Source organism: Pelodiscus sinensis, chromosome 1, assembly GCF_052426305.1.
Source record: "Pelodiscus sinensis isolate ZL-2025 chromosome 1, ASM5242630v1, whole genome shotgun sequence".
NCBI lineage: Eukaryota > Metazoa > Chordata > Testudines > Trionychidae > Pelodiscus > Pelodiscus sinensis.
The window spans coordinates 353,210,064-353,225,519 of NC_143052.1; the positions used below are offsets into that span (position 1 = coordinate 353,210,064).

At 49.4% G+C, this 15,456-nt stretch overlaps 1 protein-coding gene across 1 annotated transcript; it reads right to left on the bottom strand.

The window, feature by feature from the left end:
- Positions 1-598: 598 nt before the first annotated feature.
- LOC142829867 (olfactory receptor 52D1-like) lies at positions 599-1,537 on the bottom strand. The gene has a single exon (XM_075931946.2). The coding sequence runs from the start codon at positions 1,535-1,537 to the stop codon at positions 599-601; it is 939 nt and encodes a 312-aa protein (XP_075788061.2).
- Positions 1,538-15,456: the final 13,919 nt, after the last annotated feature.

Consider the following 15,456-nt stretch of genomic DNA (forward strand, 5'->3'; position numbering starts at 1 on the left):
TCCAAAAAGGAACATTTCTATTTTCTGTGTTTGTCAGAAGCAGGGTTCTTCTGCTACTGTACAAACAGATGAGCAGAACCAGTTTCTTTCTTTGGTGTAAACAGATCAGTAAGGAATTTGAGTTGTCTCATACATATCCTGAGAAGAAGATTTTCCCAGAGTTCCTCTTGCATCTTGCTCTACACTTTAATTTTCTCAGGTTCACCTGAGAAAACTCTCTGAGCTTCAACGTTGCATCAATGTCGTGACACCCGTGACAGGAAATGACCAAGTTTATGAAAGATTTGTCTTCTACAGCATCTGCATGTGAAAGAATTACAACCAAAAACCGAGCTCCAGGTTTGCTCTCAGGCTGAGGGCAGGGAACTAAAGGAAAAATATTCCTTTCCTTCTCCAATTGTCTGTGGTTCCACAAAACAATGGCAGAAGTGAGATATCAGACCATTTATGTCACAATGGGCTGATCACAGTAGAAAGGCTTCCTACTTTCCCAACCTCCAAAATAATAGCTGTCAAACTGGGACAGAGCAATCTGGAGTAATGAGGAGGTAACTGTTCCCCTCTTTCGACATAATTTGAATCCAAAGACCCAATGGGATCACATTCTGCAGATGTTTTTCCTCATTTTGTCACGGAGCTCTTGGGTTTTGACCCCATAAATGATGGGGTTGAGCATGGGAGGGACAAGGACATAGACGTTGACCAAGATGATGTGAACGTGGGGAGCGATGCCCTGACCGAACCGATGTGTCAGGTTGGAGAAGAGGTATTGAGTATAAGACATCAGCATAACACTGATGTGAGCTGTGCAGGTGTCGAGGGCTTTCAGGTGGGCTTTCTTGGAAGAGATACCAAGAATCACCCTGATGATGAGACAGTAGGACAGGGCGATGAGCATCAGGTCTATCCCAGTAAGGACAAGCCCCATCACCAAGCCATAGAGCCTGAGGAATGTGAGGTCCCCACATGAAATCTTTGCCACAGTGATACCCTCACAGTACGTGTGAGGGATGATACGGTTGTCACAGAACGGCAGCCGGCTCAGCACCAGGGGCACAGGCAGCACATAGACAATCCCTCTTATTAAACTGACCAGCCCTAGCTTAGCTATCCGTGCATTGCTGAGGATGGTGGCGTATCTCAGAGGGTTACATATGGAAACGTAGCGATCAAAGGCCATTGCCACCAGGATGGCTGAGTGCATCGCAGAAACCATGCCAAGGAAGGCAGTTTGTGTGAGGCAGCCACTCAGAGTGATACCTTTCAAATTGAACCAAAATATACACAGGGCCTTTGGCACAACGCAGGTAGAGATGCCGAGGTCTGTGAGCACCAGCATGCAGAGCAGCAGGTACATCGGCTGGTGCAGGGTCTGCTCTTTGCCTACAACAAACAGAACAGAGAAATTTCCGAAGAGGCCGATGATGTAGCAAGTAGCGAAAGGGATGGAAATCCAGGCATGAGCATCTTCCAGGCCAGGGATACCTGTTAGCACGAATGTTGACATGTCAGAGGGGGTGAGGTTGAAACCTGCCATCAGGTACTCAATGTGTCAGTAGAGCTGAGAAATGCACAAGGTGCCTGTCAGGAAACAGAAACACAGTGGAGGGAGGGTGTTATCTTTTTTTTTTTTTTTTTTTTTTACAAATAGACAGTAAATATTTTATCAGCATTATCAATATTACAAGAGGTGAGTAGTGAAGTGGCAACATTTACAGGTGGCACCAGATTATTTAGATCAAATTCTGGTACATAGGAGAGAGAAGCTAACCGAGGCAGGTTAATCGGCAACATGATGGCAGATGAAATTTCATATTTACAGCTGCAGTGTAACAGCCCTTTGGATAGAAAAGCTTGAAACCCTCAAAGGCCCAGCAAGGTTCTAATTGAATGGTGTGGACTCAGGACAGAGATCTGGGCATTATGACCCACTGCTCTAGGAAACCCTGCTCACAGGTTTTGCCATGACATATTCTAAGCAAAAACTTGAGCAGTGGGAGGGGGAATCATACAGAAAACGCAGTCCCAAGAGCACATTTCACCTGGAGTCCAAGGTAGGGACCTGTTGAAGCAAAGGCTTCCCTCTGTTTTGGCAGCTAACAAACAGCTTTGTTGATCAATAAAGCACAAAGTGAGCCAAACGTGACCCCAGCAGAGCCGGGCCCAGTAAGGCTGTTCAACACAATCAATCCTAGTATTTCATAACCTTAACCAAACAAGTCTGACGTCAGGGCAAGAAACGAAAGTCAACTTCAAAGAGGAATTATTATCAGCAAAGAAAGAAACAAGTTTTAGGGAATAAGGGCTTCACCTTAAAATAGTTCATAAACACATTCCAACAGCGCATTCTTCTGGCCTCTCCCCACCTCGGTGAAGGCCAGTTCACTCCCTCCAGTATACGTGCAGACACAAGAAACTGAAATGGCTTTTGTTATACAGAATGGCTTCTAGCTAAATATGAAATGTTTTCCACAGGACCCAGCTGAGACGGATTTCTCATAGAACTGTAGAATCCTATGGCTGGAAGAGACCTCATGGGTCATCGAGTCCAGCCCTCTGCCCAAAGGAGGACTAATCCCAACTCAATCATCCCAGCCTGGGCTTTGTCAAGCCAGGACTTTAAAACTTCTAGGGATGGAGATTCCACCACCTCCCTAGGGAATCCATGCCAGTGCTTCCCCACCCTCCTAGGCTGTGTCCAGACTCAGGGGTTTTTTCGGGAAAAGTAGCCTATTCCCGAAAAAACTTCCCCTGCGTCCAGACTCAAGCCGCGTTCTTTCGAAATAATTTCGAAAGAACGCGGCTTTTCTTTCGATGGCGGTAAACCTCGTTTCACGAGGAAGAACGCCTTCTTTCGAAAGTTCCTCTTTCGAAAGAAGGCGTTCTTCAATGTAAATAGGGCTTCCTCGAAAGAGAGAATCCAGACTCGCTGGGTGCTCTCATTCGAAAAAGCGGATTTCTCTTTCGAAAGATCGCCTGCAGTCTAGACGCGATCTTTCGAAAGAGGCTCTTTCGAAAGATGCTTTCGAAAGAGCCTCTTTTGAAAGAAGCCTGCAGTCTAGACATAGCCCTAGTGAAATAATCCACCATAATTCTTCAAGACAGGCCCAACAAACAAATTAATGGAACACCACTGTGCATCACCTACAGCCGCCAACTTAAACCCCTCCAGAGCACCTTGGACAATGTACAAGATATCCTGGAAATTGGTCCCTCACTCCCACAGGCCTGGAAGGACAGGCAAGTCCTCACCTACAGACAACCCCACAACCTGAAACAAATTATTTCCAGCAACCACATAGCACAACTCCATCAGATTCACCCAGCACGTCACCCATGCAACAAACCTCCCTGCTGACTCTGTCCACACATTTACACAAGTGACACCATCACAGGACCTAACCACATAAACCACCACATCAGGGGCTCATACAGCAGCACATCCTGTAATGTGATCTATGCCAGCAAGTAACATCAATGCCCCTCTGCCACGGATATGGGCCAAACTGAACAGTCTCTGCAACAACAGTAAATGGACATGAGTCAGACATCAGAAATGCTAACACACAGAACCCTGCAGGGGAACTTTTTAACCTGCCTAGGCATGCATTAATGGATTTAAAAGTGGCCATCCTCTTACAAAGCAATTTCAGGAACCAGCTAGGAAGAAAAAATGTGCATCTGGCTTTCATAGGTAAATTTCACACATTTAGTCAGGGTTTGAATGGAGACATTGCTTGAATTGCCCCTTATAGTCATCGCCCAAATGACACCAAAGGCTAAATATCGCACCCTTGTAGCCCATTTTATTAGCCTCATTTAGCACAGACACTTAAATTGACGGTTTTTTTCAATAACCCCCCTTTTACTCCCTGGGTTACTCAGGAGCAGGTCACGCTGAGTTGTTTTAATATAAAAGGAGATCCTGAGTACCCCAGTGGTGATGTTGTTAGTTGGGGTGGTGATGTTGTTAGTTGGGGATTCCACATCCACCCTCTTGCTGCAGTTCTTTGCTCTTAAAGCATATACAATGGTGGTGCCTCCTCCTGGCTGGCCCTGGACATACTCAATGGTGTGCCTTGGGAGCCTCCCGGAATAAAATTACTCCAGCTATAATCTGGCTTTAACTCTAAAAATCAATTATAAATAAGATACAGCTTATTGATTACATTAGAATGAACACACTGTTACTTGCCAATTTTAGGAAATCGGGTTGAACAGATTAAAAGTGAACAAAATCAATTAACAAAGTACACAGAAGGAAAGGAAACATCCTTCAAAATAGGCCCAATAACATGGGATAGCTCAGTGGTTTGAATATTGGTTTGCTGATCCCAGGGCTGTGAGTTTAGTCCTTGTGGGGGCGTGATTTAGGGATCTGGGGCAAACCTGTCAGGGATGGTACTTGGGCCTGCCGTGAGGGCAGGAGGCTGGACTCGTTGACCTCTCCAGGTCCCATCCATCTCTATGAGATAAGTATATCTCCATATATATGTTATTATTTATCTGCATTTACCGTGCCACCATTTAACACACCCAAGAATGTGCCCTGCTCTGGGTTCGGCGTCCCAGACACTTGCTGGTGTGGGCGCACTTGAAGGCTGCAGTGGGACTGGGGACAGTGCTGGGAAGCGTCTGTGTGTGTCAGTCGAAGCTGAGCAGCCAGCTGCAAAATCCCTCTCTCACTGGAGCCGGTCCCAGCAAATGCCAGTGGCTCTGGTTCCCTGGGCTGGTCACACCAGCTCTCACTGGACCCAGAGTCAGTCTATTCTATGTGCTCGGTCTTGGCAGCACTTTCCCAAGCAGCCCAATTACTCACAGTTACCTCCTGTGCAGGTTTATTGAGACTCCTCTCAGCCACAGGCACAGCCAAGATCTCTCCCCTCCAGGATAATCCCTGAAGTGGCCTGCTAGATCCAAGCCCTGACAGACTTCCAGCCACAGCCTCTAGTTGCGATCAACAGCTCCTGGCCTGGAAAAGACTCCCCACCAGAAGCCTGGCTCCTCTCTCCAAAATGGAGACCACTAACTCTCTCTATCTCCATGCCAGGAAGAGCCACCGTTCCCTCCTTTTTCCCAAAGGCTCCTGGGAGTTGTAGTCTCTCGGACTATATTGCCGCACAAAGGATCCTCCCAATAAAAGTTAGAAACTCCTTTAGTAAGGGGACTACAGTTCTCTTCCCTCTTTCCCCACTTTATATATGAACCTGTGTGCCTCTTGCTCCATATTTGTCATATGAAGAAGTGGGTTGTGCCCACAAAAGCTCTTGATACTATCTATAATTTTGTTTATCTCTAAGGTGCTGCAGTACCATTCGTTGTTTAATCTTTTTCAGCTTTCAGTAGGTTTACAGTATAGGGTGGTGTTTGTGCAACCACCATTTATATGTATTATAGTAAACAGGAAGTGGATCTCTTGAGTGGATTGTCCCAGGCTGAGGTTGACAGTTTTAGCCATTTAAAAAACTCAGCCGGACAGAGATTTAACAAGTGAAAAGGAGGACATGTCAGGGAAAATCTGTATGTATGGTAACCCTATTTAAATGTAGGGTTGGGTGTTCTTCTCCCTCTAAAAGATCAATGTTAGGAATATGACTGTGAAAACTGGCTGGCTGGCGCTATGCGGGAAGTAGAAAAGGCAATCACAGTGGGCACTTCTGGTCTTGGAATCCCATCCTGGCTAGTCCATGGTCCCAGAACATCCAGGGGTTAACTTTTAGGTCCCAGGGGCCCATTGTGCCAGGCTCCGCCCTGTGGCAGCTGGATTTCTCTAGGCCCCACATGTCTCAGAAGTGCCCCCCTCACTGTGCAATGTGCGCACTTCCCAGCCTGTGAGCTGTTCCTGCATTAGCAGTGCCTGAAGCCGCACATGGTGTGTGGAGGGCACCTAGAGCAGTAGCACAAGGTCTGGAGTGTTTGCCTCTCCCTGTTTGAGATTTCTGACCAGTGAGACACAGTCACTGATTACACCCCAGGCAAGGGAGTTTCTGTGATGGGAGGTACCTCATCCCTGCCTAGGAACAGCCATGTGGAGCATGCGGGGCCAGTGTGAACACGGAGCATGGAGAAAACAGTGGTGGCCAGGGTGCTGTTGGAATCAGGGCAGCCTGGGATGGGGAAAGGTTGCACCAAGGGATTCAGAGTATTATGGTGGGGGATGGAGCCACACGAGGAGTAAGATGGAGTAATTTCATTGGCAAGTGTCGTACCTCGGTGTTTTCGTACTTCGGGACCTTCGGTGGTCTGGACTGTCAGTGTTAGCGTCATCTGGTCAGGGTCGTCCTGGCGCGCTCCTGACAGGACCTCTACTCTGTTGATAAACTTTCGGCTGCGTGCGTAACAATCGATACTCCCTTTATCTAGAGTGTTAGACTCCGTGCACTTGGGTCAACACAAGAGATCTCTGAGAGGCCCTGGAAACGACAGATGCAGGCAAGGTTTGAAATCAGTCGAGCAGGTTTATTGTCAAATGCGAAGCTCTAGCAGTTGGTAACCGAGATCAGTACAATGTTACACCACTGGGCAGTATGGCCCGCGTTGACAAGGTACCAACACCGGGCAGGCCTATTGCCATAGAACAGATATTAACAGCAGTTAGTCAAAGTTAAGCTACTGTGCATTCTGTAAGTTTAGGCAATGACACCTGCCGTTCAGGCGCCTAGTGCGCCCTCCCCCTCCCCAAGGTCGGCCGGAGAGCACCCTCTGCGGTGTCCTTTTATAGACAGGTACAAACAACTTACATCATTTCTTTACATACCAGGTTACCATCCTCTGTTGCCTAGTTACCGCTCTCACCTTACGGAAGGGGGGCTTACTGACTATCCTTCATGCTGTCGATTTCGACCCAGTCCTGAACCTAGGTCGGTATGTGCATTAGTTTTTGGGGAGTCTTTGTACCAAGACATTTCTTATTCAGATGTTCCATTACTCCCCTTTGGCTCACAGTCTGTACCCAGTGTCTCCCTGTGTCCTTCCATGCTCGACCTAACGTACACAATCACACAGTTATCAATAGGGCCTCTTTCTTGGCTCCTGTTACTGAACCAAAGTCTTGCTCACTAGATTGCAGGCCTGTTGCTGTTTTCATGTTACAGGCCTCTATTTAGGCCTGCTGACTCCATGTTACTGACCCTCAACTTACTACAGCAAGCTGCCAACAATAACAAACAAAATTGAATTTCAGCAGCTTTTCCCATCTGTCCACTTACACCCCACTCCCTGTGCCCACGACTCCCAGCACTGCCCACTGCTGTGTGCATTCCCTGCCTGCCCTCGCAACCCCCACAGCCACTTGCTCCCACATGTACACAACCTGCCTGCTCCCGCAACCTCATCTCTCCCTCCATGTCCCCAGCGTCACTGTCTTGTAACCCATTGGAAACTCCGACCCTGCTGAGGTGGCTTTTCAGTGCTGACATTTGCTCACATTGCCAGGAGGCTGCAGGGGGGTTGCTCATGGGAACAGGAATGCTCTGCAGTGCAAATGGTGTGAGAGACAATGGGCTATAGTGTGGTCCACGGTACATTTCAGTCCTAAATGCCCCTTGTTCTCATTGCACTTTTGGTCTGTGCATGAGGCCGGCTTCCCATTCCCTAGTCACCTGGGTACAGGACTCCGTGGCACTGTGATCTGGATACTGCACGACTGCCAATGACTCCATGCCCACATACACCGTGTGTTCCGGTGCGATTGCCAGAAACTCCTGCTTTCCTCTAAGCTGGAACAAGAAACATGATTTTTTTTTTGCTGTTTTTTTTTCCTCTCCCGAGCCAGAAGTGCAGGGGCATAGCACTAGCCACCCCCTTGCCCTCTCTGAAACAAATATCTATCCTGACTTCTGTCCACCTCTAAACCCGTGAGTTGGAGATTTCAGGAACTCTCCTCTCCACTCTTTTTTGATCCAAAGAAGCTCACCCGCCCTTCAAGGACACGGGACGACTCCAGCTGAAGTCACTGGAGGCTCGTGGTCGGTGCAAATCAGACCAGGTATTTAAGTTCCTACAAGTGCTTGTAGGTGAATTTGAAAGGGTCCCAAAGTTTACGCTGAGGGTACAGCTAGACTACAGGCTATTGTCGACAGAAGCTTTGTCGACAGATACTGTTGACAAAGCTTCTGTCAACAAAGAACGTCTAGATTACATCCAGTTCTGTCGACAAAGCAAGCCACTTTGTCGACATGAGAGTGTGGATGCAAAGGACAGTGTAGAAGCAATAACACCTTCTGTTGACAGAACTCTGTCAATAAAAGGCATTATTGCTCGTAGAATGAGGTTTACCGCCATCGACAAAACTGCTGAGTTCTGTTGACATTATGTTAACAGAACACGGTGGGAGTGTAGACGCAGGTATAGTTTTGGAAATTTGGAAATGCCTAGTGTCTGGGGCCTTCTCAGCCTGGGTGTGCACATGGGTGATTTTGAAACATGTCTCGCAAATTTGTTTTCAGGGAAGCCAGTGTCAATCGGGAGCAATGCACTGAGGGCAGACTGTGAGTGCAGATTGTGGCCAGAGTGTGACCCATGTTTGTGGTGAACCCCCAGATAACACAGACCCCCAGTGCCGAGGCTTTGGCTGCATGGGCTAACTGTGTAGTGAAGTTGAGGGATTCGTAAAAAGCTACTGAGACTGAAGGACACAGTAAAATATTGGGGACCGATTTTAAGGACAGATAATTATAGAAACTGTTTACAATACAACTTAACCTGGAAAATCCCTGGTGTGTCTGGAAAAAAAAAAACTGAAACAGCTCAAGTCACTGTGCTGGTGAATTCCTGCCCTGAAGGTTCTAGATTTGAATGCTGGACCCCTTCTGAAATCTCAGCACTAACATTAATGCAGAAAGCAGCAACTCACCACAATCCTGCTCAGCAGAGAGAGGAAATCTCCTTCCTGTGGCAGTGAGGCAGAGATAAGAGACTCAGTGTGTGAATCTCACAGGTCTGACACTTGGTGAGTTGAGCCGTCACATTTATGACTCCCCTGTTCAGTCCCTGCGAGCTCCCAGGTGGGCCGGGATTCCCAGACAATTCCCTCAGCTCTGCGCACAGTGGCATGAGCAGAAATTAGACCCTGGAGACACACAGCTTGAGAGCCTCCCCCAGGAGGGAAGTAATTTGATGCTAACGGTGGCTCAGTTTGTCTGGCCAAGCTGGACCTTCCCCATGCTCAGCCCGGCTGTCTGTGCACACGGCCTTGCAATATGTACTACGGGTGGGGAGGCTGCCACATGATACAAGCCCACAAATCAGTTCAGTGCATGGTAGCAGTGCACTGCTGCATGCGGCCTGTGCAGTCGTATCCAGTCCATTGGCTTCCAAAAAGTCACTGCCACCCTGTGGAGGCTCAGTGACGTGGAGCTGGAGTGATGGATGCCAAGGAGGATGGAAAAGGCTTTCTGCTCCCAGGATTCTGGCAGAAAAAGATTTGCCAGTGTCCCTTTGTCATGTCCCTGTGTTGTGCCATGTGCCCAGTGACCCACCTTACTCTCCCCAGCTGCTCACTGTGCTCAGCTGCCATGTTACATCCTGCAGGGCTGACATCCCCTTCCATGGCTCTGACCCCGCAGCTCCCTGCTGTTGCTCAGATCTGGCTCCCCGTAGGCACAGCGGGTCAGGTCCTGCACCAGCTCTGCCTTTCTGCTTCCAGCCCAGCTTTGCCCTCTGGGCTGTCTCTCTGGTCCCTGTGGTTCTGGCTGCTGCTCCTCTGCCTCCCTCCCAGCTTGTAAAGCTGTGAGATTTCTACAGCGCCAACAGCCCACAGCCCCTTACGCACTAGCCCAAAGGTAGATCAGTCTAGGGCCGTGGTCACCAACCTGTCGATCGCGATGGACTGGTTGATTTTGGGGGCATGAGCAGTCGATCACGAGGCATTCCAGGCCTCCCCCGCAACTATTCCCTCTCCAAGAAGTAAACCGCACTGTCACTCCCTCCTGTGAAAATGGAGGTAGCACCAGCCTCCTACAGTATAGGGAGAGAGGTCCTACAGCTGCGCGCCAGAGCTAGCATCTCAGGAAACGTGGGCTGGTCTCCTCTTCCACAAACAGCCATCCCACTTCCTGAACTGCCAGGTCTTGTGCACAACCACAGACTTCCTTCCCTCTGTTGCCTGCCTTACTATGCTGGTGGTGTGAGGGAAGGAGAGAGGGGAAGTCCCAGGCTGTGGTATCCCCTCCCCTGCACAGGAAGGCAACGTAGGGAAGGAAGTCCCTGGCTGCACATCAGATCCATCTTCCCAGGAAGCACGCTGGAAGTTTGGGGAGGGAGGAGGAGAGGTTCATGATGCAGGTTCCCCAGGTACCGGCTGAGCTGTTCCTGTCCCTGCCCCCAGCAAGTGCCTCACAACAGCACCCTGCCCCCTCCCCCTACCTAAACCACCACAAGTACCCTGTGCCTACCCCCACCAGCACCCTTCCCTTTGGCCAGACCCCCACCAAGCACCCTGCCTCTGCCCCTGCCCAGACCCCATCCAGAAACCCACCTCTGCCCCCTGCCCAGACACCCACCAGCCTCCAGCCTCTACCCGCTGGCCAGACACGCATCAGCAACCTCTTCCTGCTCCCTCCCTCCTGTCCAGACACCTACCACCAGCTTGCTCCTGTACCCTATTTTCAACCCCGATTCTGCCCCTCATCCCTGTCCCATTCACTGCACACTAAATCCTTCCTTTTCTGCTCCACTCCAGAGTGTAGAGGGACCCAAAAATCCACTGAAACCCCAGAAGAGTTAATCTGGCCTGAGGCCTTGAACCTCAGTTCTACCTCCCCTCCCCTCACATGGAGCTGGAGCTCACGGGGAGGTTGGAGGGGTTGGTTTTTTGCATCTCACTTACGTGGTCTCGACTGATTTTTCTTTTGGTCAGTGGCCCCTGACCCAAAACACTTTCCCCTCCCATGCCATAAATAAAGACAAGGCTGAAACATTTTGAATTGGACATATTTTATTTAAAAATGAAGTCTGGACAACTATCCTCCAATTGGAGCCAACTCCCTATCCCTCTGCAACATCAAAACACTCCTATATGCACACAGTCCCCAACCCTGAGCCCATCTTACACTTGAACCCCCTGTTCTGAGTCCCTCACATCCCCAATCTCCTCCACCCCCACATCCACAAGTCTTCTGCCACAACACTCCTGCACCATCCACATACTGCAAACCTCTGCCCTGAGCCCATCATACTCCCAACCTCCCTGTCCTGAGCCCCTCACACGCTCCATCCCAAACTCCTGCACCCCACATCCACAAGCACTTTGCTCAGCACCCCAACCTCTCACCTCAACCCAACACTCTCCAGCCTGGACCCACCACCATGAATCAGCATCCCCTTCTCCACCTCCTCCTGCACCCAAATTCCCTCCTTATGTCTACACTACCCTCCTAGTTCGAACTAGGAGGGTAATGTAGGCATACCGCACTTGCAAATGAAGCCTGGGATTTGAATTTCCCGGGCTTCATTTGCATAAGCCGGGTGCCGCCATTTTTAAATCCCGGCTCGTTCGAACCCCGTGCCACGAGGAGTAACGGTAATTCAGACTAGGAAGCCTAGTCCGAACTACCTAGTCCGTGCCGCGTGTAGCCGCGCGGCACGGGGTTCGAACGAGCCGGGATTTAAAAATGGCGGCGCCCGGCTTATGCAAATGAAGCCAGGGAAATTCAAATCCCGGGCTTCATTTGCAAGTGCGGTATGCCTACATTACCCCGCTAGTTCGAACTAGGAGGGTAGTGTAGACATACCCTCTCAGAGCTTGCACCTCTCACCCCTCCCACACCCAAATTGCTCATTCCCACCCCAGAGCCCACACCTCCTACCTCAGTGCAGTGAGAGGGTATATCTACACTACAAAGTTAATCCGAACTAACAGACGTTAGTTCGAATTAACTTTGATAGGCGCTACACATACAAACCACTACTTCGAACTTAATTCGAGCTAGCAGAGCGCTTAATTCGAACTAGGTAAACCTCATTCCACAAGGACTAATGCCTAGTTCAAATTAACTAGTTCGAATTAAGGGCTAGCCCTCCCCAGCTTTCCCTGGTGACCACTCTGGGCTCCACCAGGGAAACTCTTCTGCGCCCCTCCCGGCCCCGGACCCCTTAAAGGGGCACAGGCTGGCTATGGTGCCCATGCCAGGTGCAAGCCTGCCAGCACCCAGCCAGTAGACCCTGCTCCTGGCATGGCACGAGCCAGCCACCCGATGTCCCCCAGCCCTCCGCCTCTTCCCAGGACCAGGCTGGCGGCTCCCGGGAGCCCTCCCAGGTCCGCAAAAGGCGGGCGCCCACCTGGTCTAGTGCGGACATCGTGGACCTCATCCACGACCTCCACACTAGGCACAGGAAAGTGGCCATCTAGGGCAGGAGAGCTGCCAGCCTGGCCACTCAGGAGCAGGTTTGCATGAAAATCAGGGTGGTCCAGTGAGACCCCCGACCCTGAGCCCTGAGCTTAGAATGGCCGTACTGGGTCAGACCAAATGTCCATCTAGCCCAGAAGCCTGTCTGCCAACAGCGGCCAACACTAGGTACCCTGGATGGGATGAACCAAAGACAATGACCAAGCCATTTGTCTCGAGCCATCCATCTCCAGCCTTCCACAAACAGAGGCCAGGGAAACCGTTCCTACCCCCTGGCTAATAGCACTTCATGGACCTAACCTCCATGAATTGATCTAACTTCTCTTTAAACTCTGTTCGGGTGTGTCTACACTACCCCGCTAGTGTGACCTGCTCCTGAGTAACCCCGGGGAGGAAAAAGGGGGTTACACTAAAAAAACAACAAATAGTCTAGTAGCACTTGGGGGGGGGCGGGATCGGGATTGGGAACTAGCGGGGTAATGTAGGCATACCGCACTTGCAAATGAAGCCCGGGATTTGAATTTCCCAGGCTTCATTTGCATAAGCGGGGAGCCGCCATTTTTAAAACCCCGCTGGTTCGAACCCCGTGCAGTGCGGCTACACGGGGCTCGAACTAGGTAGTTCGGACAAGGCTTCCTATTCCAAACTACCGGTACACCTCGTTCATTTGCAAGTGCAGTATGCCTACATTACCCTCCTAGTTCGAACTAGGAGGGTAGTGTAGACATACCCTTCTAGTTCTAGCCTTCACAGCCTCCTGCAGTGAAGAGTTCCACAGGTTGACTATTTGCATTGTGAAGAAGAACTTTCTGTTATTGCTTTGAAGCCTGCTACCCATTCATTTCATTTGGTGTCCTCTAGTCCTTCTATTATGGGAACTAATGAAGAACTTTTCTTTATTCACCCTCTCCACACCACTCATGCTTTTATAGACCTCTATCATATCCCCCCTCAGTCTCCTCTTTTCTAAGCTGAAAAGTCCCAGTCTCTTTAGTCTCTCTTCATATGGGACCTGTTCCAAACCCCTCATCATTTTAGTTGCCCTCCCCTTTCCCACTCTCTCTTCCCCTCTCCCACCTCCTTTTCCCAGTCTCCCCGAGTTCTGTTCAATAAAGAGAGTTTCTGTTTTTGAACACACGTGTCCTTTATTTTGTACATCAGGAAGGGGGGCTAGGGTGGGGTAAGTGGAAGGAGGTGAGGGAGGATTGGGGTACGAGCCCCCAGTGGGGAGGCCTGGGGTGGCTCTGCAGGCTCCTCGGGGTGGAAGCTCTCCTGCAGCCCCCTGATTGACCCCCCCCAGATGGCAGCCTGCGGCAAGTGCAGCCGGGCTGATGGCCGAGTGCTGTGATGTGCCCAGTGTGGGCACTCAGGGCACTCCAAGCCAGGACTGCTTTGCAAGCAGGGCACCCCTGAGAACTGTCTGTCTGGGGTGGGGGTTGGGACCCTTTAAGCACAGCCCTCGGTTAGCCTGAGGCAGCAGCTCCACGCTCTAAGTCCTAATCTGATGCCCTGCCGGCACTGCTTCCGGCCAGCCTTAACCTCGGTTCAGGGTCCACTCAGTGTGGACATGCTAGTTCGAATTAGCAAAATGCTAATTCGAACTAGTTTTTAAGTCTGGATGCGCTAATTCGAATTAGCTTAGTTCGAATTAACTAAGTTAGTTCAAATTATCGCTGTAGTGTGGACATACCCAGAGTGAGTAAAGGCTGGGGACAACAAGAGATGGAGAGGGGAGGAACAGAGAGGATGGGGTCTCAAGGAAGGGGTGGGGTCTTGGGGAAGGGATGGGGTAGATTTTGGCTTGCCCTGACATTTAAAAGTGATCTTGGGTGTAAAAAGATTGGGGACCACTGGCCTAGTGAGTGAAACACACTTTTTAAAAATAACACATTGGTGTATAGATCAGGTACCCAATGAGAGCTTGTGTTATACACCTCTTGAAGGGTTTTTTTTTAAATGTGACAATTCCCAGCAGGAGTTTGTGCATAGTATCAAGAAAGTGAAAAAAATCCCGTGAGTGGTACTTGTTACATGAATGATGCTTGGGAGATGTTGTAAACAAAATGGTGATTAACACCATTAAAAATTTTTTAAATTGGAACACTGGCTACGTCTACACTGGCATGATTTTCCGGAAATGCTTAAAATGAAACAGTTTTCCGTTATAAGTATTTCCAGAAAAAGAGCGTCTACATTGGCAGGATGCTTTTCCAGAAAAGCCCTTTTTCCGGAAAAGCGTCCGTGGCCAATGTAGACGCGCTTTTCCGGAAAAAAGCCCCGATCGCCATTTTCGCGATCGGGGCTTTTTTGCGGAAAAGACTACTGTGCTGTCTACACTGGCCCTTTTCCGGAACAATTTTCCGGAAAAAGGACTTTTGCCCGAGCGGGAGCAGCATAGTTTTTCCAGAAAAGCAGCTGATTTCTTACAGTAAATCGTCAGTGCTTTGCCGGAAATTCAAGGGCCAGTGTAGACAGCTCACAGCTTATTCCGGAAAAGCGGCTGATTTTCCGAAATAAGTGGCCCAGTGTAGACACAGCCAAAATGTAGGTAGAACAACAATAATAGAATAGTGCTATTTTGTTTAAAAATGCATTGACAGACATTACTCCGTGTATCAGTTTGGTTTGGAATTAGTTTGTGGCTGTGTGTCTCCAAAAAGGAACATTTCTATTTGCTGTGTTTGTCAGAAGCAGGGTTCTTCTGCTACTGTACAAACAGATGAGCAGAACCAGTTTCTTTCTTTGGTGTAAACAGATCAGAACAGAATTTGAGTTGTCTCATACATATCCTGAGAAGAAGATTTTCCCAGAGTTCCTCTTGCATCTTGGTCTACACTTTAATTTTCTCAGGTTCACCTGAGAAAACTCTCTGAGCTTCAACGTTGCATCAATGTCGTGACACCCGTGACAGGAAATGACCAAGTTTATGAAAGATTTGTCTTCTACAGCATCTGCATGTGAAAGAATTACAACCTAAAACCGAGCCCCAGGTTTGCTCTCAGGCTGAGGGCAGAGAACTACAGGAAAAATATTTCTTTCCTTCTCCAGTTGTCTGTGGTTCCACAAAACAATGGCAGAAGTGAGATATCAGACCATTTATGTCACAATG

Bases quoted from the DNA above. Each gene is read 5' to 3' on its own strand.
- LOC142829867 (XM_075931946.2), bottom strand. From the start codon at position 1,537: ATGGCAGGTTTCAACCTCACCCCCTCTGACATGTCAACATTCGTGCTA.